Genomic DNA, 26,893 nt, shown 5'->3' with positions numbered 1-26,893 from the left:
CAGAACAATTTGAGAATATTACTTTTTATAGAACCATGCTGAAGTATTGAAATTCCCACAAACGTTACGTTCTCTGAACCATTTGAGGACATTCCCAATGTCAAACCAGTTGGAGAACGTTCCTAGAACATTACCAAAATGTAAATGAAATGTAACCATGTTTTAACTTGTAGGAAACTTTCTGTTAAAGTAATGAAATGCCAAGAAATAACGTCCCTTCCCAGGAAGTTGTGGGAAGGTTGTATGCAAAATAGCCATAGGACAACCACGATCACACCAAGCTCTAAGAAACATATTGCAACGACCCTGGGTTTATACGCGCGGATATCAACTCTGCCGCTTGAGCATGCTTTTGGGGTACAGTCGATAGCGCGCTGGACTTCAGGCTAGAAGGTCGAGGGTTCGAGGCCTTGCATCCACGACAGTGCGTGTGCTTGGCCGATGAGCGCGTTCCTATACAACGATGAGTCGCAAGGACGCGCTCTTTGGAAGGAGGGAGTAGTTTAACGACCCTGGGTTTATACGTGGGGGTATCGACTCTGCCGCTCGAGCATGCTTTTGGGGCATAGTCGATAGCGCGCTGGACTTCGGGCTAGAAGGTCGAGGGTTCGAGACCTGCTCCCTGCCGGTTTCATTACAATATGGTTGTCAGCACGTTATGTGCTAGCTGGGTTGTAAGGTGATATAATAAATGTGGGTTCTGTATGTCTTTATTTTTCACCGAGACTGTTGTGAGCATGTATTCTGCGCTGTGAGCGAGTTTGAATGAGTGAGAGAGCGTTCACTCCTCGTGTTGTAAGTCACCCCCGCGTGCGCTGAGGGTGCTGATGGTTGTCCACATAAGAGCTCTGAATTTCAGCAGCACAGAAAGCTCTGCTTCCAACCTAAGCACCAATGTCAGTGTTCGGGACACCTTGGTTCCCCAGGACCCCCTCGACCTGAGCAGGCAAGGTCACACGGTGGTGGCAGTATGCCTTGGGCTCATTTTGGTCCTGGGATTCTTCAACAACCTTCTTGTCCTGCTTATCTTCGCAAAGTTTCGGTCGCTTTGGACGCCCATCAACCTCATCCTTCTGAACATCAGCGTGAGCGACATCCTCGTGTGTATTTGTGGAACTCCATTCAGTTTTGCGGCAAGTCTACAGGGGAGATGGCTCATTGGACACCATGGTTGCAAGTGGTACGGCTTCGCCAATTCGCTTTTCGGTGAGTTTTTCAAATATTTCAATAGTCAGCGAAAGCCATTTAGCCTACACTTTAGGCTAACCTCCATGTGACAAATAAAACTAATATTTTGTATATAGTAGTTTCTTAGCCTAAGCAATTTTACTGGCAAAAGGGCATGCAAATCCATCAGATCATTACTGCTCGATCAATTCTAAAATAAGTCCTCCAGGCTCATTATGAAAAGTCTCAGAGCACAATTCAACATGAATTTATTACTGTATATCCAATCTAATTGATAAATGAATGGTATTTTATTCCTCCCTGTGCTTGTAACATTTTCATTAACCTACATTTGAATATGGAAACAGTGGAACATTAATGAAAAACGATTGCATGAAGCATTAGCAAGAGCAAGAGACATTTGCATTCAACCTTTATACCAAAATTGATTCGTTTCTGTGTGTGAATAAGTTTCAATTTGCACTTGATTGGGAAGCTTGACATAGTAAATGTAGGGACTTTGCATAGGGCCTTGGAAATGTAAAGCATGTAGACTATTCTAATGTATAACCCCGTAATGAGACCGCCCATTCAACACAGAGTAGAACATAGCCTAAAGTAGTACACTTTTAGATCAGCCACTCATACAAACTGTAGCTGATCTTATACATGTACACTTCTCATCTGTCATCTCTCCTTGCATGTCTCTGGATCCAAAATTGGATAACCAAAATTTATTGAATTATAATCTGTGGTTGTTTGACAAATGCAGTTCATTATGTTTAATAAAGGTTCAATAAAAAAATGTTGGAGTCATTCATGTTTCTGATTTAAAGTGTACAAAAATGGCTATTGTTTTTAATGAGCTTGGTAAATAAATAAATTGTCCAAGCAGTTTATTGGTCCAATGCTGTGACATTTGGCTGTTGGATATCTTTAAAGCTCGGTAATTATCCCGATGGGAGCGATAGGGCAGACTGGACTCCCCTGTTCCCCTTCCCTTTGAAACCACGCAGGAGGGCAGTGAGCATTACACACATGCATGACTGACAACCACATAAGCACACACACATGCAAACCCCGCTCCCCAGAAAGCTCAACCAAACCTGTAAACACTCCCGGAGGGGAGGAGTGGGCACATCACTCCGGCCCTGAACAATTTCTCTAATCGATGTCATATTTTACTCTGTCTGCTTCCTGAAGGCTTTATATACTGTCATTCTTCATAACAGCCAGCGACCACTAATTAGGGATGGCATCCATTCACAACTAACAAAGTCTCAAAGTACTCTGAGCACTTAGGAAGACTAAATTAAGTTGGGCAAACTTTTTTGTTCATTTCCTTTCAGTTGTTGCACAGGAGGAAAACTTTTAGCAAGTTCTCACCTCCTGAGAGGACACACTCAATTCAATAACGAGTCACACTTCCTAGAATGTCAGGCTAGTACTCTGAGACAAACTAGCATAATAAAGACATAAACCTATTTTTCCCTCAGCTATAGACAAACACACACACACACACACACACACACACGTCCCAATCACACACTTACAGACAGGCAGAAAGACAGGCAGACACGCACGTGTGCACACACACACACACACACACACACACACACACACACACACACACACACACACACACACACACACACACACACACACACACACACACACACACACACACACACACACACACACACACACAGTATAGATTTGTATAGCACGTCCTACAAGTGCCTCATGTTTTATCTCACTCCACTTAGTGCTTATCTGATAAAGTTCTTATCCTCAACCTCGGCTGAAAATAATAAAATAAAAGACAAGCCTCTTAAATCACCCGGTTCTCTTTGATAACAACAGCACTAAAAGCCAACTTGCAGTGGTCTGACTTCATGTAGGAATATAATACTGCACCATACATTTTCTTACTGTCCTGTGTGGTATGGCATGCCAGCTCTCTCTTGGGTTTACTAAATATTACTTTTAACATTTAGCTAAATGTTACCAAAACAGAGCTAAGGATTGTTATCTAACCTTCTCCCATTCTCCTTAGCATCTGAATTCTCAAACTGGTGAAAAAAACAGTGATAACTGGCATCACCCCCTCATCTCTCTCTCTCTTTCTCTCTTTTCCTTGCTCTCCCTCTCTCTCTGTCCCTCCTAGGGATCGTGTCCCTGGTGTCTCTGTCCATTCTGTCCTATGAGCGCTACGCCACGGTGCAGCGCTCCACCAAGGCTGACGTGTCTGACTTCAGAAAGGCCTGGCTGTGTGTGTGGGGCTCCTGGCTCTATTCCCTGCTATGGACCCTGCCCCCCTTCATGGGCTGGAGCAGCTACGGCCCGGAGGGGGCCGGGACCTCCTGCTCTGTCCAGTGGACCCAGCGCTCTCCGGCCAGTGTCTCCTACGTGGTCTGCCTGTTCATCTTCTGCCTGCTGCTGCCCCTCATGATCATGGTCTACTCCTACGGCGGGATACTGGTCGCCATCAGGGGGGTGAGTGGTAGAGGTCGACCGTTTTAATCGGCATGGCCGATTTTAATTAGGGCCGATTTCAAGTTTTCATAACAATCGGTAATCGCTATTTTTGGACGCCGATTATGGCCGATTACATTGCAATCCACGAGGAGACTGCATGGCAGGCTGACCACCTGTTACGCGAGTGCAGCAAGGAGACAAGATAAGTTGCTTGCTAGCATTAAACTTATCTTATAAAAAACAATCAATCTTAACATAATCACTAGTTAACTACACATGGTTGATGATATTACTAGTTTAACTAGCTTGTCCTGCATTGCATATAATCAATGCGGTGCCTGTTAATTTATCATCGAATCACAGGCTACTTCAACTTCGCCAAACGGGTGATGATTTAACAAAAGCGCATTCACGAAAAAAGCACAATCGTTGGACCAAGGTACCTAACCATAAATATCAATGCCTTTCTTAAAATCAATACACAAGTAAACCTGCATATTTAGTTAAAAGAAATTCATGTTAGCAGGCAATATTAACTTGGGAAATTATGCACTTCTCTAGCGTTCAGTGCAAGCAGAGTCAGGGTATATGCAGCAGTTTGGGCCGCCTGGCTCGTTGCGAACTGTGTGAAGACCATTTTTCCTAAAAAAGATCGTAATTAATTTGCCAGAGTTTTACATAATGATGACATAACATTGAAGGTTGTCCAATGTATCAGCAATATTTAGACTTAGGGATGCCACCCGTTTGATAAAATACGGAACGGTTCTGTATTTCACTGAAAGAATAAACGTTTTGTTTTCGAAATTATAGTTTCCCGATTTTACCATATTAATGACCATAGGCTCGTATTTCTGTGTGTTTATTATATAAAAATTAAGTCTATGATTTGATATTTGATAGATTACCTGGGGTGACAATGTAAGAAATAACACATAAAAAAACTAAATACTGCATAGTTTCCTAGGAACGCGAAGCGAGGCGGCCATCTCTGTCGGCGCCGGATGTAGAGTCTGGGCGCTGGAAGTAGAGTCCGCATACAAAAGTATGTGGACACCCCTTCAAATGAGTGGATTTGGCTATTTCAACCACATCGGCTGCTGACGGATGTATAAAATTGAGCCGAGAGCCATGCAATTTCTATAGACAAACATTGGCAATAGAATGACCTTACTGAAGTGCTCAGTGACCTTCAACGTGGCACCATCATAGGATGCTACCTTTCCAACAAGTCAGATCGTCACATTTCTGCCCTGCTAGAGCTATCCCGGTCAACTGTAAGTGATGTTATAGTGAAGTGGAAATGTCTAGGAGCAACAACGGCTCAGCCGCGAAGTGGTAGGCCACACAAGCTCACAAAACGGGGCCGCCGAGTGCTGAAGCGTGCGGCGTGCAAAGATTGTCTGTCCTCGGTTGCAACACTTACTACCGAGTTCCAAACTGCCTCTGGAAGCAACGTCATGGGTTTCCATGGCCGAGCAGCCACACACAAGCCTAAGATCACCATACACAATGCCAAGCGTTGGCTGGAGTGGTGTAAAGCTCGCCGCCATTGGACTATTTTTCATGGATCAGGCTAGGCCCCTTACCGCCAATGAAGGAAAGTCTTAACGCTACAGCGTACAATGACATTCTAGACGATTTTGTGCTTCCAACTTTATGGCAACAGTTTGCCCCCGTGCACAAAGCGTAATGGAGTAATGGAGGCAGGCTCTCTGGGGAATAATGGAGGCAGGCTCTCTGGGAGGTAATGGAGAGAGCAATGGAGGCAGGCTCTCTGGGGAGTAATGGAGGCAGGCTCTCTGGGGAGTAATGGAGGCAGGCTCTCTGGAGAGTAATGGATGCAGGCTCTCTGGGGAGTAATGGAGGCAGGCTCTCTGGGGAGTAATGGAGGCAGTGTCACGCCCTGACCTGAGAGAGAGGGTTTGTTTCTCTATGTGGTTAGGTCAGGGTGTGGGGTGGGCATTCTATGTTTTATTTTCTATGTTTTGGCCGGGTATGGTTTCCAATCAGAGGCAGGTGTCTATCGTTGTCTCTGATTGGAAGCCATACTTAGGCAGCCTTTTTCCACCTGTGTTTGTGGGATCTTTATTTTGTACTGCTCGTATTTAGCCTGCAAGACGTGACGGTCTTTTGTATTTGTTTATTATTTTGTTTAAGTGTTCCGATTTAAAATAAAGATGAACACTCACCACGCTGCACCTTGGTCTAATCATTTGGACAATCGTTAAAGGCAGGCTCTCTGGGGACTCTGGACCTGGTTGTGTTCAACCCTCCTCAGGTTTTTGTGAATCATCCTAGCCTTTCAGGGGTTTTTATAAACCCACACAACCAATTTGTAATTAAAGGGTTCCAATTGGTGGCTGTGGCTGCCTGCCCTGCTCAGAGTGCCCTCGCCTTATGCTACCCGCCAGCGCTACTCCATGAATGAATAATCTAGGAGCTATTTTTGGGCTGTGGAATCGGCCCGTTACTATTGGTGACAATCCAGTTATGTAAGTGGCTCATTTTCCCTGGGTTTGTTTAACTCTGTTCAGCTGAGGGGACCAGCGCTGCAGACCTGATTACTTGTGAATTCCCGCTTCGCTGATCCACCAGTCACCTTCCTTCTGAAGCCGCCCCCCCAGGCTTTTCTTAGAAACCAAGCGCCAGCTTGTGGAGCAGTACGGTCATCTGAGAGGTGAATGACAATTCACCGTGCAGTGACACATCACACAGAGAAATGACATTCATATGAAGAGAATCAGTATGGATCAAGGGTGGGGATTTTATGCTTAAGACTCACTGCACATCTTAATTCCAGGCACACTGTTGGTCATAAAAGCCTCTCCCATGGTCTTACATCACTGTGAGATTTATCATTTCATAACTGTGCCTCAGAATAAATATCAATACGACAGCATCCTAATGTGTTACTCCAATGCATGGCCAAATCTCCAGGTGTCACAAATGTACCATTTTATCAATTTCCTGAAAAGATAGAAGTGCCTGCTTCCTTTGTGGCTCTGGAATAGAGAAATCTAAGCAATACACCAGAAATACCCTTTGTGATGGCTTGGCAGCAGTAGAATTGCGTATGTAACAGAGGTTATGGCCTACTCGGCCGGCAACAAGGCTGTGTCTAATTGAGCATCAGTGGTGGTCGGTGCCGTTTATGATGAGGGAGGATGAAAACTTTTTTTATGAACATGGCCTCATTTCTATTACAGCATATTGGATGACTGTCATTCATATACCATTCACCCAGCTCAATGTAACATTGATAGGTTTAGGCTACTACATGATACTCACATTTTCCCTGTGCCCATCATGAGGTTGCTACAACCTAGCCTATGAATGAAAGTTTACAAGGTAGGTGCACAGGTCGAGAGAGTTTTCAGTAATCAAGGTAACAGACAGTGACACATTCAATACCACCTTGCACACTCTTGCCTGCATCTACAATAATGCAGTATTGCAGTACAATAATGCAGTACAGTGTAGTCAGCAGCAATCAGTTTAGCAGTTACACCGGCGGGCCTCGGTGGCAATAAATTAATAAAACCAAAAGCTTACCTTGACTTAGAGTTCCAGTGTTGGATAGCCAGCTAGATAACATAGCATCCCTGTCTGTTTGAGTAGGCTAAACTGCATTTGACACTAGCTAAGTGAAAAGTGAAAGAAATTATACAATGAAATATTGCTCTCACTCTCTCGCTTCTCTTTCATTTTTGAAGAAATTAATTTGTTCAAAACTGTTCAACTATTGTCTTTCTCTCTTTGAGTCAACACATTTTATGCACTGCAGTGCTAGCTAGCTGTACCTTATGCCTCCAGTACTAGATTCATTCTCTGATCCTTTGATTGGGTGGACAACATGTCAGTTCATGCTGCAAGAGCTCTGATAGGTTGGAGGACATCTTCCAGAAGTTGTCATAACTACAGTGTAAGTCTCTGGAAGGGGGTGAGAACCGTGAGCCTCCTAGGTTTTGTATTGAAGTCAATGTACCCAGAGGAGGACAGAAGCTAGCTGTCCTCCAGCTACACCATGGTGCTACCCTACAGAATGCTTCTGAGTCTACTGTAGACTAGGGTTGAATGGCGGGAACCCGGTTACCGAGATGTACTGGGATTTACCAACCTAAACCACTCCCCTTTCCCGGGATAAATAACTGCTAGAAACCAGTAAATTATAATAAAGTATTTTTATGAACAGCATGGTGTGAAGTGGAACTGTTAAACTATATGCAATATCTAAATCTGGCTTCTCTACGGCTTCTGCATGATGAATCATCAATGCTCACGGTGGGGACAGGCCGCCCATCTCAGTATGGAGCGCAGTTCACAATGCATGTAGACCAATCATCTCATTAGGGTAACTTTTTTTTGTGACAGGTAGGCCTGCATTTGCTGCAGCATAGTTTATGCTACAGTAATATAAAGACCGAATGCACCTCTAGTTAACCCATCTCCATCTGGCTTTCGGGGATCACCTTATTTTTTTATTGTAAAGATGTGTTTTTTTAATTGCGGCTGCAGAGTTTTAAAACAGCTTATCACTCGAATATCATTGCTTTAAATCAGTGCACGCGTGAGCACTCTCTCGCAGTCTTTCTCTCTCTCCATCAACTCCATTCAAATTGCACCCAAAATAGATAATCTTCTTCTAGATTGATATATAGTCCTATATATAGATGTCCTAGCCTACCTCTTTTAGGTAATACATTCAATGCAGTTTTAGCCTTATATTTAGCTAATTAATGATGGGTTATGCATAATAAGCTTCTAACTTATAGCCTCTCGCACAATACGCACGCACCTGTGCTCCACTGGCCTCTATCCTTAGCTCTTGGAAAAGCTAGAATAGAATAGCTTGCTGGACATTATTCTTTTATTTTTTGCATTTCTCATACCAATAGACTATTTTAAGAGGGACGCAAGCTCTTGTTTGCTGAATGTTAAATACATCAGCCAATAGAACTTACTGGTAGTTTTGAAAGGAGCGAATTTGTTCTAGTTCTATATTAATAGATGACGATAAGGACACTGCAACTTATTTCATTTAACTGTTGGAAGCGAGTAAGGAATGAAGAAACAATAGAGAGAGAAAGAGGAGGTACAGTAGGCTAATAACATTAGGGGAAATATTATGAAAGGTAGGCCTATATATGCGTCAGACTACTAATTATACAAATAAGCCCTAATATATTAACAAAATTAGAATCAAATTCGCTAGCCACATGTGCTGAACCAGAATTGCAGGTTTTCTCCCTGCTTCATCATGGTTTGAAGGTAATTCCAGTCCATTGAATACAGTATAAGAAAATACAGTTCACTCAAAATGATTAACCTACTGGAGCTAATTTCATATATTTACCCAAGAGAGCGTATAGCTAGCTACATCTATGGGCTTTTATGTTTTTCTGTCGTGCTTAATGTGCAGTAGCCTCTATCATACAGTACCAGTTGTTGTGTCTGTGACTATCATTAAATGTGAAGACTGTATATTAGCAAATCAATTCTCTATGTGTAATTTAATTACGTGATTAAACTAATCATGTAACTTTAATTAACTAGGAAGTCGGGGCACCACGGAAAAATTTTGTTTATAGAGTCTCTATTTCCCAAATTGACTCTTCAGATATTTTAATATCAAAACAGTCGCTTATTAATGAATTGTACCTCATCAGTTCTCATTATTGAACGTCGCAAATCCTTGGATATCTGCACAAACCCTAGCATCCATAATGAATCAGCGATATACAAATTGGCTTAATTACTTATTTACTAACTAACTAATCAAATCACAGAAATACATAAACAAACAATATAGTTATTCGTTACTAACACAATGCATTGAATAGTCCCTAGTGGGCTAAACCAGTATGACGGCTTGGTAGACAATGGAAAGAGGTGGGGACAAATAATTAAGCCAATTTGTATATCGCTGATTCATTATGGAGGCTAGGTTTCATGCAGATATCCAAGGGTTTGCGACATTTAACAATGAGAACTGATGAGGTACAATTCATTAATAAGCAACTGTTTTGATAAGATATGAAAATATCTGAAGAGTTGATTCAGGAAATAAAGACTATAAATATTTTCCTGTGGTGCCCCGACTTCCTAGTTAATTAAAGTTTAGATGATTAGTTTATCAAATCAATTCTGTGTAATTAAAATAAGTCTTCACATTTAATGACAGTCAATTTACGACATATAGTGCCCCGTGTGAGGAATGTAAGATAGAATGAGGCAATTATTTTGATTCAGCCTATATAAAAATGAAAAGCAGATTGCATTATACACCCAGATTATGCTATACAGTAGGGGAGTTGTAGACAGGAATTATTGGTTGTGTGTGTTTACCCATAGAAGTTGTCCTGGTGTCGCGTATCTGATGACGTCAGTGTGTCTTATGAGTTGGTAAAGTTAGTGATAAAATTTACTTGGATAACAATCCAGCTAATTATAGAAATTTGAGAAATAGACGCGTTGGGCCAAACGTGCTATTTCTGTCTCCCGCATTTCAGAACCTGGTAGACTCGGTCAGTTTTAATTTCTCGAGCGAGGACACAGAGGCAGCTGATTTGAAATTTGAGGAGATATTAGCTTGACAAAGAGATAATTCTCTGTCCTTCGCGGTCTCCGTAGCGTGAGTAGACTCAGTGTATTTCTTTGTTTAACGCACGTTCCAGTTAAACCATTCCCATCTTTAAAGGGATTCTATGTTATGCTTGAAAGTGTACAAAGTAGGATTAGCTTGCACGAGATGCTACAGCTAACAAAGGCAAAGCAACCATTTCATTTTTCCTGTGTCACGTTGAAATTCCTCGACTTACCTTTTTCAAATTGACATGTTAAATAATTTCCAAATTGATTGGTTTCTGCAAATAAGACAATTTTCTACATTAACCTTGATACAGCAACGCTCTCAGGTTAAGTAAAGTGAAATTCCCAAATAGCCTATACAGGTTTGATTTATCATTAACATTGATTAATCAGTAAAATGTGCTTTTGCGAAGCTCATTCAGTACTTCCCAGTACTGAAGGAAGTCCCGCCTTCGCGGGAATCCCATGTGGCTTCGTCCTTAGGGACAAGTGACCCTAGTGGTGAATGTACCCTAACATTTGAACTACTGTTTACAGTTATGATAATCCAGACAATCTCAATTGATTGGATATCATCGTCTCATTACAGAAGAAGCCCTATTTGGTAAAAGACCAAGTCCATATTATGGCAAGAACAGCTCAAATAAGCAAAGAGATACGACGGTACATCATTACTTTAAGACATGACGGTCAGTCAATGTGGAAAATTTCAAGAACTTTGAACGTTTCTTCAAGTGCAGTCACAAAAACCAACAAGCGCTATGATGAAACTGGCTCTCATGAGGACCGCCACAGGAAATGAAGACCCAGAGTTACCACAGCTGCAGAGTTACCAACCTCAGAAATTGCAGCCCAAATAAATGGTTCACAGTGTTCAAGTAACAGACACATCTCAACATCAACTGTTCAGAGGAGAATGAGTGAATCAGGCTTTCATGGTCGAATTTCTGCAACAACAAAAAACTACTAAAGGACAGCAATAAGAAGAGGAGACTTGCTTGGGCCAAGAAACACGAGCAACGACACTAGACCGGTGGAAACCTGTCCTTTTGTCTGATGAGTTCAAATTAGATTTTTTTTTTATTCCAACCGCCGTGTCTTTGTGAGACGCAGAGTAGGTGAACGGATGATCTCCGCATGTGTGGTTTCCACCGTGAAAGATGGAGGAGGAGGTGTGATGGTTTGGGGGTGCTTTGCTGGTGACACTGTCAGTGATTTATTTAGAATTCAAGGCACACCTTAAAACCAGCATGGCTACCACAGCATTCTGCAGTGATACGCCATCCGATCTGGTTTGCGCTTAGTGGGACTATCATCTGGTTTTCAACAGGAAAATGACCTAAAACACACCTCCAGGCTGTGTGAGGGCTATTTGACCAAGAAGGAGAGTGATCGTGCTGCATCAGATGACCTGGCTTCCACTATCACCCGACCTCAAACCATCTCATTTGGGTTGAGTTGGACCGCAGAGTGAAGGAAAAGCAGCCAACAAGTGATCATCATATGGGAACTCCTTCAAGATTGTTGGAAAAGCATTCCAGGTGAAGCTGGTTGAGAAAATGCCAAGGGTATGCAAAGCTGTCATGAAGGCAAAGTGTGCCTACTTTGAAGAATCTAAAATCTAAAATATATTTTGATATGTTTAACACTTTTTTTTGGTTACTACATGATTCAATGTATGTGTTATTTCATAGTTTTGATGAAGAAAATAGTAAAATAAAGAAAAACCCTTGAATGAGTAGGTGTGTCCAAACTTTTGACTAGTACTATATATGTATTGGATAACAGCACAGTCATTTGGGATTTTTTTGGGCTCATTAAATGTATTTAATTTATTTAACCTTTATTTAACTAGGCAAGTCAGTTAAGAACAAATTCTTATTTACAATGACAGCCTACCCTTTTCGGATACTGGCCCAACCCTCTAACCACTAGGCTACCTGCTGCCCCATTAATGTATGACACGGCAGGCTCAGGTAGAATCAGGCGTCAATTTTCGAAGAAAGCTCTAATCAAATCCAGACATAGGCCTATTTATATGCTTTATAATGCTTTTGAATGACACTTCCGGTTTTCGTGGGAAATACCGGGTTACCTGGGAGAAAAGTGATTTATTCTTAGGAGGGAACACTTGTAAAATACTGGTAAAATAGTAAACCCTACTGTAGACCTTCATTGCAACACAGTGTTTTAATAAATTATTTGGTGACGTGAATATATACTGCTCAAAAAAATAAAGGGAACACTTAAACAACACATCCTAGATCTGAATGAAAGAAATAATCTTATTAAATACTTTTTTCTTTACATAGTTCAATGTGCTGACAACAAAATCACACAAAAATAATCAATGGAAATCCAATTTATCAACCCATGGAGGTCTGGATTTGGAGTCACACTCAAAATTAAAGTGGAAAACCACACTACAGGCTGATCCAACTTTGATGTAATGTCCTTAAAACAAGTCAAAATGAGGCTCAGTAGTGTGTGTGGCCTCCACGTGCCTGTATGACCTCCCTACAACGCCTGGGCATGCTCCTGATGAGGTGGCGGATGGTCTCCTGAGGGATCTCCTCCCAGACCTGGACTAAAGCATCCGCCAACTCCAGGACAGTCTGTGGTGCAACGTGGCGTTGGTGGATGGAGCGAGACATGATGTCCCAGATGTGCTCAATTGGATTCAGGTCTGGGGAACGGGCAGGCCAGTCCATAGAATCAATGCCTTCCTCTTGCAGGAACTGCTGACACACTCCAGCCACATGAGGTCTAGCATTGTCTTGCATTAGGAGGAACCCAGGGCCAACCGCACCAGCATATGGTCTCACAAGGGGTCTGAGGATCTCATCTCGGTACCTAATGGCAGTCAGGCTACCTCTGGCGAGCACATGGAGGGCTGTGCGGCCCCCCAAAGAAATGCCACCCCACACCATGACTGACCCACCGCCAAACCGGTCATGCTGGAGGATGTTGCAGGCAGCAGAACGTTCTCCACGGCGTCTCCAGACTCTGTCACGTCTGTCACGTGCTCAGTGTGAACCTACTTTCATCTGTGAAGAGCACAGGGCGCCAGTGGCGAATTTGCCAATCTTGGTGTTCTCTGGCAAATGCCAAACGTCCTGCACGGTGTTGGGCTGTAAGCACAACCCCCACCTGTGGACGTCGGGCCCTCATACCACCCTCATGGAGTCTGTTTCTGACCGTTTGAGCAGACACATGCACATTTGTGGCCTGCTGGAGGTCATTTTGCAGGGCTCCGGCAGTGCTTCTCCTGCTCCTCCTTGCACAAAAGCGGAGGTAGCGGTCCTGCTGCTGGGTTGTTGCCCTTCTACGGCCTCCTCCACGTCTCCTGATGTACTGGCCTGTCTCCTGGTAGTGCCTCCATGCTCTGGACACTACGCTGACAGACACAGCAAACCTTCTTGCCACAGCTCGCATTGATGTGCCATCCTGGATGAGCTGCACTACCTGAGCCACTTGTGTGGGTTGTAGACTCCGTCTCATGCTACCACTAGAGTGAAAGCACCGCCAGCATTCAAAAGTGACCAGAACATCAGCCAGGAAGCATAGGAACTGAGAAGTGGTCTGTGGTCCCCACCTGCAGAACCACTCCTTTATTGGGGGTGTCTTGCTAATTGCCTATAATTTCCACCTGTTGTCTATTCCATTTGCACAACAGCATGTGAAATCTATTGTCAATCAGTGTTGCTTCCTAAGTGGACAGTTTGATTTCACAGAAGTGTGATTGATTTGGAGTTACATTGTGTTGTTTAAGTGTTCCCTTTATTTTTTTGAGCAGCGTATTTAGTATAGTTTTTTTCACTATTTAAATAAAAAAAATCATCAAAAAACCACTGTTGAGCATGTAAGAGGTTTGTGGCGCTGACAGAGACACAGGAGCCGAAATCCTGTTATTCCTCCTGATTGGCTGATATCCTCAGTCAGCCATGCTCATTGGTCGGGGTGCTGCGACAGGCGTCAGAGTGGACATTACAGAACGACGAACCTGAGGGAGCATGAAATCAACTCTGGGGAGGTGGAAAACATGCCTTTCTGGCTTACGCAAAGATACTGTTGGTCTCATCCCAGAACCGAGCTACTTTTGACCCAAAGACATGACACAGAAAAACCTTATTTTCAGATAAAGTAAAAAATGGACTGCAACACAGCTGATCATTTGGCTCTGTCATACATTACATAAAATCCACTGTCTTTGAACCCTTAACATACATGACCAGCATTACAAGTGGGGTGCTACACATTGGTAATAGCAAAAATAATACAACAGTATAATCAATGCAAAGCTTTGCCAGACAATTTTCTTCTCCCCTTCTGTTCCCAGGTGGCTAAAATCAACCTGCTGTCGGCTCAGAGGCGAGAGCAGCACATCCTGCTCATGGTGCTGTCCATGGTGTCCTGCTACCTGCTGTGCTGGATGCCCTACGGCGTCATGGCCCTGGCGGCCACCTTCGGCCGGTCAGGCCTGGTCACCCCCATGGCCAGCGTGGTGCCCGCCGTCCTGGCCAAGAGCAGCACCGTAATCAACCCTGTCATCTATGTGCTGTTCAACAACCAGGTGAGAGGGGGCGCTAAAGGACAGACCAGAGGGACAATGGTGTTGTTCACCTGTCGTGTAGCCTTTACAACGGTGGGGAGACACTTATATGGCAGCTTAGACAGCCTTATGACAGCCTGGCATGTGAGTAATATAGAGGCGAAAGAAACGCACACCTATTTAGGCGAGGTGCTGGCTAGCGGAGTAGAACACTTGAGCAATTAAAAAAGAGCCGCACACTCTCAGATGCAATAACAAATAAAACATTTTTTATTTTATTTGTCACATACACATGGTTAGCAGGTGTTAATGCAAGTGTAGCGAAATGCTTGTGCTTCTAGTTCCGACCATGCAGTAATATCTAACAAGTAATCTACCAATTCCACAACAACTACCTTGTACACACAAGTGTAAAGGAATGAATACGAATATGTACATAAAAATATATAAATGAGTGATGGCCGAACGGCATAGGCAAGATGTAATAGATGGTATGGAGTACAGTATATACATATGAGATGAGTATTGTAGGGTATGAAAACATTGTTTAAGGTGGCTAGTGATACATTACATCAGGATGGCAAGATGCAGTAGATGGTATAGAGTACAGTATATACATATGAGATGAGTAATGGAGGTTATGAAAACATTATATAAAGTGGCATTGTTTAAAGTGGCTAGTGATACATCTAATTACATCAAGATGGCAAGATGCAGTAGATGGTATGGCGTACAGTATATACATATGAGATGAATAATGTAGGTTGTAAACATTATCTAATATAAAAAATATAAAGTGGCAAGTGATAAATTGATTACATCAATTTCCCATTATTAAAGTGGCTTGAGTTGAGTCAGTATGTTGGCAGCAGCCACTCAATGTTAGTGATGGCTGTTTAACAGTCTGATGGCCTTGAGATAGAAGCTGTTTTTCAGTCTCTCGGTTCCAGGTTGATGCACCTGTACAGACCTCGCCTTCCTCGCCTTCTAACCTAATAACCAACGCTTCGACAGACAAGCTGTCTTCTTCAGGGTATAATGACAAACACTGCGGGGTGACTAGTTTATATAGTATCAAAGGACACACACAGGTGTCTGTAATCATGGCCGGGTGTGGCCATATATAGGCCTATGTTTGTAGGCCTATATAACCAAATTGTATTTATGATCGTATGCTATCCATTCATGTTTTTGGTATGTTATTTTTATATCTGACAATGAACCAATGATATCAGGCCACACCGTGATTACAGACACCTGTGTGTGTCCTTTGACACTATATAAACCAGTCACCCCGCAGTGTTTGTCATTATACCCTGAAGAAGACAGCTTGTCTGTCGAAACGTTGGTTATTAGGTTATTAAATTATTGCATCTGGGCTCCTAGAGTGTGCGGCTCTCCTTTAATTTTTCAAGCCTGGCATGTGAGGCCAGAAAGACAATCACACACAGCCACCAATGATATCCATACTATGGATATCATTGAGGCATCATTTTATGAGGTATGTCCTAACATGTTGACATGATGTTTTTGCTAAATACACTATTTCACGTTCATGGACATGATTACTTTAGCTTGACAGGCTAATCATGTCTCTTGTTATGAGAGCTCAGTTGATAAAATGAAAACATGGGGGTTCAAGTGCTTGTGACAGCCCACCTGTCAGTGAGGAGCAGATAGGGACTGGGTGGAGGGACACTAACATTCCTACAAGGACTACTGAGTGACACCCTGGCTCCTGTCATTGTGAGGACACAGACTCCCTGTAATTACTTTGTACCTCTCATTGCCCTCTGCCTCATAGATACCTATGACACTAACAGTAAGAACAGGCCGGCTGACATACCTAGTTTGGCAGCTACCTTACATCCCATCTGTCCTCTCTCGGGGCACTTGAACCAAGAAGAAGTGTCAAGTATCAACACACCACAGGAGGTTGGTTGCACCTTAATTGGGGAGGACGAACTTGTGATAGTGGTTGGACCGGAATTAGTGGAATGGTATCAAATACATCAAACGTGTTTGATGCCATTCCATTTGGCATTATTATGAGCCGTTCTCCCCTCAGCAGCCTCCACTACAACAACGACTTATTTTAAAAATGTTAATAGAGAACACATACTAGCAAACTAGGTCACTCTGTGCTCTCTTTATGCAGCCTGGTCTCATAGACTAGACATAACATGTACACCTGGAACACTCAAATTAGTATGATGCTATGTTTGGTATGGTGACATAAGACAGAAGGTTACTGTTCGACTCTCATCACGGAAAACTTTATCATTTTAGCTAATTAGCAACTTTAACTACTTACTACGTTTTAGCTACTTTGCAAGTACTTAGCATGTTAGCTAACCCTAACTCTAACGTTAACCTAACTCCTGACCTTAACCCAAACCCCTTGTCTAACTAACGTTAGCCACCTAGCTAATGTTATACACAACAAATTGGAATTCGTAATGTTTTTCAAATTCGTAACATATTGTACATTTTGCAAATTCTTAACATATAATACGAATTGTAATTCATAATATATCATACGAAATGGATGATGGACATCCACAAATGAACACATGAAACCTATCATACTAAATGGAGTGTCTCTGATTTACGTACAGAATAATATGAAATGCTCTGAGACCAGGTAGCTTTCTTTGGATGAGTTTGATCAAATCAAATTGTATTGGCCAAATACACCTATTTAGCGGTTGTATTTGGGTGTAGCGAAATGCTTGTGTTCCTAGCTCCAACAGCGCAGTAGTATCTAACAGTGCAGTAGTATCTAAAAATGATTCACAACAATACACACATCTAAAAGAATGGAATTAAGAAATGTATAAATATTAGATCGAGCAATGTTGGAGTGGCATTGACTAAAATACAGTAGAATAGAATACAGTATATACATATGAGATGAGTAAAGCAGTATGTAAACATTATTTAAACATTATTAAAGTGACTAGTGTTCCATTATTAAAGTGGCCAGTGATTCCAAGTCTATGTAAATAGGGCACCAGGCTCTAAGGTGCAGGTTTGCGTAACCGGGTGGAAGCTGGCTAGTGATAGCTATTTAATGACCTTACGATATAAGCTGTTTTTCAATCTCTCGGTCCCAGCTTTGATGCAACTGTACTGACCTCAACTTCTGGATGATAGCGGGGTGAACAGGCCATGGCTTGGGTGGTTGATGTCCTTGATGATATCCTGTGACATCTGGTACTGTAGGTGTCTCGGAGGGCAGGTAGTTTGCCCCTGGTGATGCGTTTGGCAGATTGCACCACCCTGCAGTTGCGAGCGGTGCAGTTGCCCTAACAGGCGGTGATACAGCCCGACAGCATGCTCTCAATTGTACATCTGTAAAAGTTTGAGGGTTTTTGGGGGCTAAGCTGTTGCGCCTTCTTCACCACACTGTCTGTGTGAGTGGACCATTTCAGATGGTCAGTGATGCGTACGCCAAGGAACTTGAAGCTTTCCACCTTCTCCACTGCGGTGCCGTCGATGTGGATAGGGGCATGCTCCCTCTGCTATTTCCCTGAAGTCCACGATCACCTCTGTTTTGTTGACGTTGAGTGAGAGGTTATTTTCCTGGCACCTCACTCCCAGGGCCCTCACCTCATCCCTGTAGGCTGTCTCGTCATTGTTGATAATCAGGCCTACTACTGTTGTGTCGTCAGCAAACTTGATGATTGGCCACGCAGTCATGGGAGAACAGGGAGTATAGGAGGATGCTGAGCATGTACCCTTATGGGGCCCCTGTGTCGAGGATCAGCAAAGTGGAGGTGTTGTTTCCTACCTTCACCACCCAGGTGGGCGGCCCATATGGAAGTCCAGGACCCAGTTGCACAGGGTGGGGTTCAGACCCAGGGCCCCGCGCTTAATGATGAGCTTGGATGGCTCTATGGTTTTGAATGCTGAGCTATAGTCAATGAACAGCATTCTTACATAGGTAGTCCTCTTGTCCAGATGGGATAGGGCACTGTGCAGTGCAATGGCGATTGCATTGTCTGTGGATCTATTGGGCAATAGGCAAATTGAAGTGGGTCTAGGGTGTCAGGTAAGGTAGAGGTGACATAAACCTTAACTAGCCTCTCAAAGCACTTCATGATGACAGAAGTGAGTGCTACGGGGCGATAGTCATTTAGTTCAGTTACCTTTGCTTTCTTGGGTACAGGAACAATGGTGGACATCTTGAAGCAAGTGGGGACAGCAGACTGGGATAGGAAGAGATTGAATATGTCCGTAAACACTCCAGCCAGCTGGTCTGCTCATGCTCTGAGGACGCGGCTAGGGATGCCGTATGGGCCGGCAGCCTTCCGAGGGTTAACACGCTTAAATGTCTTACTCACTTCAGCCATGGAGAATGAGAACCCACAGTCCTTGGGAGCGGGCCACGTCGGTTGCACTGTGTTATCCTCAAAGCGGGCGAAGGTGTTTAGCTTGTCCGGAAGCAAGACGTCAGTGTCGGCAACGTGGCTGGTGTACCCTTTGTAGTCCGTGATTGTCTGTAGACCCTGCCACATACATCTCGTGTCTGAGCCGTTGAATTGCAACTCCACTGTCTCTGTACTGACGTTTTGCCTGTTTGATTTCCTTACAGAGGGAACACTTACACTGTTTGTATTCAGCCATATTCCCAGTCACCTTGCCATGGTTAAATGCGGTGGTTCGCGCTTTCAGTTTTGCGCGAATGCTGCCATCTATCCACGGTTTCTGGTTTGGGTAGGTTTTAATAGTCACAGTGGGTACAACATCTCCTATGCACTTCCTGATGAACTCAGTCACTGTATCTGTATTCGGCAATGTTATTCTCAGTCTACCCGGAACATATCCCAGCCCGTGTGATCAAAACAATCTTGAAGCATGGATTCCGGTTGGTCGAACCAGCGTTGAATAGACCTTAGCATGGGTACCTCCTGTTTGAGTTTCTGCCTATAGGAAGGGAGGAGCAAAATGGAGTCGTGATCAGATTTGCAGAAGGGAGGGTTAATCATGAAACATACACCCCTGCCTTTCTTCTTCCCGGAGAGTTCTTTTTTTATTCCTGTCTGCACGATGTACTTAGAACCCAGATGGCTGAATGGACGGGGACAGTATATCCCGAGAGAGCCATGTTTCTGTGAAACTACGTATGTTACAATCCCTGATGTCTCTCTGGAAGGAGATCCTCACCCTGAGCATGTCTAATTTTATTAACCAGAGACTGAAAATTAGTAATATACTCTGAAGAGGTGGATGGTGTGCATGCATCCTGAGTCTGACTAGAAGTCCACTCCGAATACCTTTCTCCTCTGGCGGTATTTTGGAGTAGCCTCTGGAATAAGTTAAATTGCCCTGGGGGGTACGAACAAAGGATCCAATTCGGGAAAGTCGTATTCCTGGTCGTAATGCTGGCGAGTTACCGCCGCTCTGATATCCAAAAGTTATTTCCGGCTGTATGTAAAAACACAAAAAAAATACTGGGATAATAATGTAAGAAATAACACAGTTGCTTAGGAGCTAGAAGCAGAGCTGCCATATCTGTCGGTGCCATCTTACTGTTGATGTGTGCCTCAGTGTGTGAGTGAGATTGATACTCAAAGTGACTTGTGTGTGTGTGTGTCAGTTTTACAGATGCTTCGTGGCCTTTTTGCGGTGCAGAGGGGAGCCCCAGTCTGTGTACGGCTTTGACACCAAGCAGAGCATCAGAGAGGAGAACGCTACCCCCAGGAAACCCCTCTCACGCCCCTCCCTGGCCCCAAAACAGCCCTCTTTGCTCCCCACACACCGAGAGCTACAGGAGCCCCAGCAATGCCCCCCTGTGTGGCCTGCGGAGGGAACGGCGCACCATGTCTCTGGTGGTCCACTACACCCCCTGAGAACCTCCTCTACTGGGCTGGGGGAACCACACTCTGAGGTGGGAGAGGCTCAGAGAAAAGATAGCCACCTGCATTCTCCTGTGGAACCTTCTGAATTTCTTTGTGACCCACTAGATGAGCAAAGTCATCCCAGTCTTAAGCCCTTAACCAAGAGGAACTGGTCGCGACCCATCAGTTGTTCCCCAGCCATCTAGGAAACTCTGCCTTGGATTCTACAAGATGTATAACAACTGGGTCCTCCCTCTCCAGCTCCTGTTACCTTCTGCCTTTACCGTTCTCATTGTGCAAAATCCAACAACATTAACCCTTTAATGTCAGACTCAGCCCACCCTGACCTGTAGCATTTAGATGATCTCTTAAGGCGTCCACATGCTTCCCAGACAAAATAGTTCGGAAGAGTTTGTACATATATTATGACGACATTTTGTGATGTTTTGGACTTTGAGTTTTTTCGGCTGTTTGGGCACACATTTCTTTCTAGAGGCAAGCCGAAGTTCGGAGCCGAAGTCTACACCCCATCCTCGGTGAAATGGTCAACAGAAGGGATTCTTCAATAAAGTCTTTGTCATTCAACGATAGATGACTCATTTTCATGCAAATGTTTTCATTGAGAAATACTGCACCAAACATCTTAGTTAGATGTAAAATTGCGCAACTAAGATCTCCTCGGCAAAAACATCAACATTTGACAGATTGAGTTATTTTAGATGAATTCAGACTATTTTGAGGAAGCGTATACTATTGCTGCTTTTTTCTCTTATTTCAAGCGGTCTTTTAAAGGAGAATACGAGCACACTCATTCGGCTAGACGCCTTAGGCTACATGAATGTTCTGTCAGTGCCATGATGTTTCCTCCTCTCTTCTGATATCTCAACACAAGTGCAGTGTTTTACCTATGTTCTAATTCAGCCAGATTGATGAGCCTGGTGTTATGTAGCTACCGTACCGTCAGAAAGTATTCACACCCCTTGACTTTTTTCACATTTTGTTGTGTTACAGCCTGAATTTAAAATTGATTAAATTGAGAGTTTTTGTCACTGGCCTACACACGATACCCCATAATGTCAAAGTGGAATTATGTTTTTCGAAATGTTTACAAATTAATAAAAAATGAAAAGCTGAAATGTCTTGAGTCCACAGGTATTCAACCCCTTTGTTATGGCAAGGCTAAATATGTTCAGGAGTAAAATATGCTTAACAAGTCACATAAGTTGCATGGATACACTCTGCAATAATAGTGTTTAACATGATTTTTGAATGACTACCTCATCTTTGAGATGGAAAGGTTGCTGGATCGAATCCCCGAGCTGACAAGGTAAAAATCTGTCGCTCTGCCCCTGAACAAGGCAGTTAGGCCGTCATTGTAAGTAAGAATTTGTTCTGTAAGGTCCTATTATCTGTAAGGTCCTACAGTGAATTTCAAACACAAAGACCAGGGAAGTTTTCCAATGCCTCGCAAAGAAGGGCACACATTGGTAGATGGGTAAAAATACAAAAAAGAAGACATCGCTTTGAGAATGGTGAAGTTATGACACTTTGGATGGTGTATCAATACACCCAGTCACTACAAAAATACAGGCGTCCTTCCTAACTCGGTTGCCGGAGAGGAAGGAAACCGCTCAGGGATTTCATCATGAGGCCAATGGTGACTTTAAAACATTTACAGAGTTTAATGGCTGTGATAAGAGAACTGAGGCTGGATCAACAACATTGTAGTTCCGCCACAATACTAACCTAATTGACAGAATGAAAAGAAGGAAGCCTGTACAGAATACAAATATTCCAAAACATTCATCCTGTTTGCAACAAGGCACTAAAGTAATACTGCAAAAATGTGGCAAAGCAATTAACTTTTTGTCCTGATCACAAAGTGTTATGTTTGGGTCAAATCCAATATAACACATTACTGAGTACCACTCTCCATATTTTCAAGCATAATGGTGACTGCATTGTGTTATGCTTGTAATCGTTAAGGACTGGGGAGTTTTTTAGGATAAAAAATAAACGGAATGAAGCTAAGCACAGGCAATATCGTAGAGGAAAACCTGGTTCAGTCTGCTTTCCACCAGACACTGGGAGATTGTCCTGCAGAGATGAGTCTGCAGGACAGTAACCTAAAACACAAGGCCAAATCTACACTGGAGTTGCTTACCAAGAAGACAGTGAATGTTCCTGATTGGCCGAGTTACAGTTTTGACTTAAATCTGCTTGAAAATCTATGGCAAGACCTGCAAATGGTTGTCTAGCAATGATCAATAACAGATATGACAGAGCTTGAAGAATTTTGAAAAGAATAATGTGCATATATTGTACAATCCAGGTGTGCAAAGCTCTTTGAATTACCCAGAAAGGCTCACAGCTGTAATCGCTACCAAAGGTGATTCTAACATGTATTGACTCAGGGGTTTGAATACTTCTCTAATCAAGATGGTGTTTTTAGTTATTATTATATTTTTTATTTATTTATTTTTTACAAATGTTGAAGTGTTCTTTCACTTGACAGAGTATTTTGTGTAAATGGTTGACAAAAAATGACAAATCCATTTTAATCCCACATTTTAACACAACATGTGGAAAAAGTCAAAGGGGTGTGAATACGGTACAGTATATACAGGCTCATGTTCACTTGAACTGAGGGCACCACTGGGACTGTTCTACCCGGAATCCCGTTGGAATTACATGACACTCTGGGTTAATTCAACTGTGAGGCTTTGCCAGTAGTGAGGATTTTTGTATTCAAACATTTCCAATCTTACATCCACTGTAGCTCTAGCTCTTACCTTAATTTCAACCTTACTTGAACTTTAACCTTAACTGTAGCTCTAGCCTTATATCTTCATCCTCAACCAAGCCTCATGTCAGACTCACATCTTTTGCTTTTAATGCCTGCCTAATGTAAGCACATGGATTTCAAGTTAGAATGCGGCCCTCGCGTAAGAGTGGCATGCCACCAGAGAGATTAATACTTACACCACTAGGGGAAGCCCTACGTCATATTACATTACTGAGAGCCACATAACATCTAAGTGTTTTTTGTTGTTATAACTCTCAAAATCAAATCCAAATGTATTTGTCACATATGCATAGATAATAAACAGCGAGTAGCAGCAGTGTAAAAACAACCGGGGAGGTCAGTGTAAATAGTCCGGGTGGCCATTTGAAACCGCCTAGTATATAGGTCCTGGATGATAGGAAGCTTGGCCCCAGTGATGTACTGTACCGTACGCACTACCCTATGTAGTAACTTACGGTCGGATGTCTATACTGTAGAATGTATTGCTTGGGCAGTTGTGTATTGCAGGACAGCTTGCCAGTCTGTATGTAAATATGCTTCAATATTAGTCTCAGTATTGTTATAATACATGACATTGTTGAGATATTTTTTTTATTCAAGTTTTTACATAACCAAGCTGATGCCAATACAGTGTTTTTAGTAGTTGTTTTAAAACTGTTGCCAATGCTGCACTCCAAATTGTGTGTCGTTTCTCTGCTTACCAATGTGCATTATGAAAATAAAAGTTGAGTTTATTTGTAGTTTGTCTAAAGTCCTCTGTTACTGCTGGTGCAGAGTGAATGTCAACTCAAGACATCCTCTATGTCTGCTTCTCAAATGGCACCCTATTCTTTTTATAGTGCTCTACTCTTGACCAGGGCTCTAGTCAACATGAGTGCACTACAAAGGGAATAGGCTGCCATTTAGGACGTAGACTAACACTACAAATGAACCGGCAGATGCCCTGTGTTGACGTTCTATGGAAACTGCTTGACTCAATAGAATTAGTAAATGGAAAGAATCTTGTCTGAGAAAGCCCCAACTTGACCATAGTCTTCCCCTTCTCTAAGTTCCACATTGTGATTCCTAAGAGTGTGTAGGAGTGCACGTGTCTGTGTGTGCATGCTTGCGCCTCGTGTGTCTGTAAGTGAGAAAGGGAGTGAGAGAGAAATAGTAATGTATGCCAGCATGAGGGCGGCAAGTAGCCTAGAGTGTTGGGCCAATAACTGAACGGTTGCTGGATCGAATCCCCGAGCTGACAAGGTAAAAATCTGTCAGGCAGTTAACCCGGTAGGCCGTCATTGTAAATAACAATTTGTTCTTAACTGAGTTGCCTAGTTAAATAAAGGTTACATTTAAAAGATTTGATGGATGAGTCATGATACCTGCTGATGCACTATAGAAGTCCTGCCCCCTCACGCTGATGGAGAGAAGTGTCATTTGCACCCAGGGGTACAATTTCAGGGAGAACCAAGTAGAAAACGTTAGTTCTTTCTCTATAACCTTGGTTCCATGGGGGATGTCAGATCCTGATCTGACATCGGCTGCTAAATGTTTAGCAAACGGCAGCTAAATGTTTTCCCACAAATTTAATGACATAATTAAGGTTTGAATTAGCGCAAATGTATAAAGATGCTCATTCCAAGCGCTGGTGTAAAAATATACATTTTAACAGAGATTAATTAAATTAGTCTGATTGGCTTATCCTGCCGATGATGACACAGGTGCTGCATAGACATACAGTACAAGATTCATAAAGTAAAAAGTCAGAGAGCGAGAGCGTGTGTGTGTTTTTGGTTTTACCGTCCTTGTGGGGACCAGAAGTCCTCACAAGAATAGTAAAACAAGGACAATACATTTTGCCTGTCCCCACAAGGAAAAAGTTTATTTTAGGTTCAGGGGTTAGGGTTAGAATTAGGGTTAAGGTTAGGGTGTGCGTGTGCGTGTGCATGTGCAAGAGAATAGAGATATGAGAGAAAGAAAGTGTCGTTGTATTTGCCAAATTTAAATAAGTTTATTCATATGGGTGAAGAACAAACATCTGTCATGTTAAAAAAAAAGCTTCACAACAACTGCAGGCCATCAAGCCATCAGGATCTAAAAGGTTGTCGTCACCTCTTTGAGGTCTGTTTCAAGGCAGGCCACAGTGGATGACTTTGTGCCCACAGCCCCTCTTTGAAATCCTGCATGGGAATGCAGAACACTGTTGCATTTTCAGTGACACCCTTAAAACCCTGTGTATCTTAACACGTTGTCTTCAAGCTAGCAGTCTTTCCATTCTCGCTAGTCCTACGGTCCAAATAAATACTTAACTGTGAAAAGAGGCTGGTGTCACCCCCTGACCTTAGAGATCCCTTTCATTCTCTATTTTGTTAGGTCAGGGTGTGACTAGGGTGGGCAATCTATGTTTTCTATTTCTTTGTTAACCGGGTATGGTTCTCAATCAGAGGCAGCTGTCTATCGTTGTCTCTGATTGGGGATCATACTTAGGCAGCCTTTTTCCACCTTTAGTTTGTGGGATCTTGTTTTTGTACTGTTGCTTTCCAGCCCTACAGAACTGTTGCGTTTTTTTGTTTGTTTTGTATTTGTTGTTTTTTCGGTGTCATCAATAAAAGTAAGATGTACGCCTACCAAGCTGCACCTTGGTCCTTCCATCGACGAACGTAACAACTGGGGGTGGCTCTTAAAGCAACATACATCATTTTAAAGAAAACCAACCATCCAGCTTTTTTTAGGTGTGCCAACATTGGCCACACAAGCATTGGTGTGGTTGATACTGACTAATTCTGCAACCTCAGTGGAAATCTCATGGACAGATAGAGCTAAGGAAGGCAGGAAGAAAGCTATGCATCAAATAAGTAGACTATTAAATGAGTGTACGTTGACGTATCAAATGTGAAACCTCTTTCTGTAACCAGGGCAAACAGTGCGGGTTTTGGAGCACCTGTAGATGAAAGAGGGGCTGATTTCCACTTAACACCAATTTGATGACACAGTTCAAATGTGCATAGACATTGCTTTTGTCTATTAATTTGGATTGCATCCGATCAACTGATTCAGTGGTGTAAAGTTTCAGCTTGTTATGTTGTCCACTGTGAATCATGATGGTCGCCTAAAGTCTTTAGGACGTTGTCTCATGGTCCCGAGGAGGTTTTGTCTAGTTCCTAGTTTGTCCCGAGGACGTTTTTAGGACGTTGCCGAATTTCCTCAGGACATCCCCTGTTTGCTGGGTAGATGTGTCTTTAGGTGCTGTTACCCTAGTTGCATTTTTCTTCGGTTACATGGACAAATTTCGGCCACAATACCGTGCTCAGCAAATTCATTGATTGCGCAACATTCAAACAATTCTTCGGGAGATTTTCATGGGCATTTCTGATATGCTGTTATCATATCACACACCAACCACTTCAAGAAGGGAACTGTTTGGAGTTAATCCTCAGGGAAACCTGGACTTGAGAAACCAACAGGTGAAAGGTC

General features: G+C 42.9%; 1 protein-coding gene across 1 annotated transcript; it reads left to right on the top strand.

Moving 5' to 3' along the window:
- Window positions 1-332: 332 nt before the first annotated feature.
- Window positions 333-24,177, top strand: LOC106604747 (pinopsin). Its single transcript, XM_014199725.3, has 4 exons — window positions 333-1,206; window positions 3,335-3,663; window positions 14,576-14,809; window positions 20,391-24,177. The coding sequence occupies exons 1-4, from the start codon at window positions 828-830 to the stop codon at window positions 20,835-20,837; spliced, it is 1,389 nt and encodes a 462-aa protein (XP_014055200.2). The 5' UTR covers window positions 333-827; the 3' UTR covers window positions 20,838-24,177.
- Window positions 24,178-26,893: the final 2,716 nt, after the last annotated feature.

This window comes from Salmo salar, chromosome 05, assembly GCF_965601325.2.
Source record: "Salmo salar chromosome 05, fSalSal1, whole genome shotgun sequence".
In the NCBI taxonomy this organism is placed as follows: Eukaryota; Metazoa; Chordata; class Actinopteri; order Salmoniformes; family Salmonidae; genus Salmo; species Salmo salar.
This window is presented reverse-complemented; position numbering and strand designations above follow the sequence as displayed.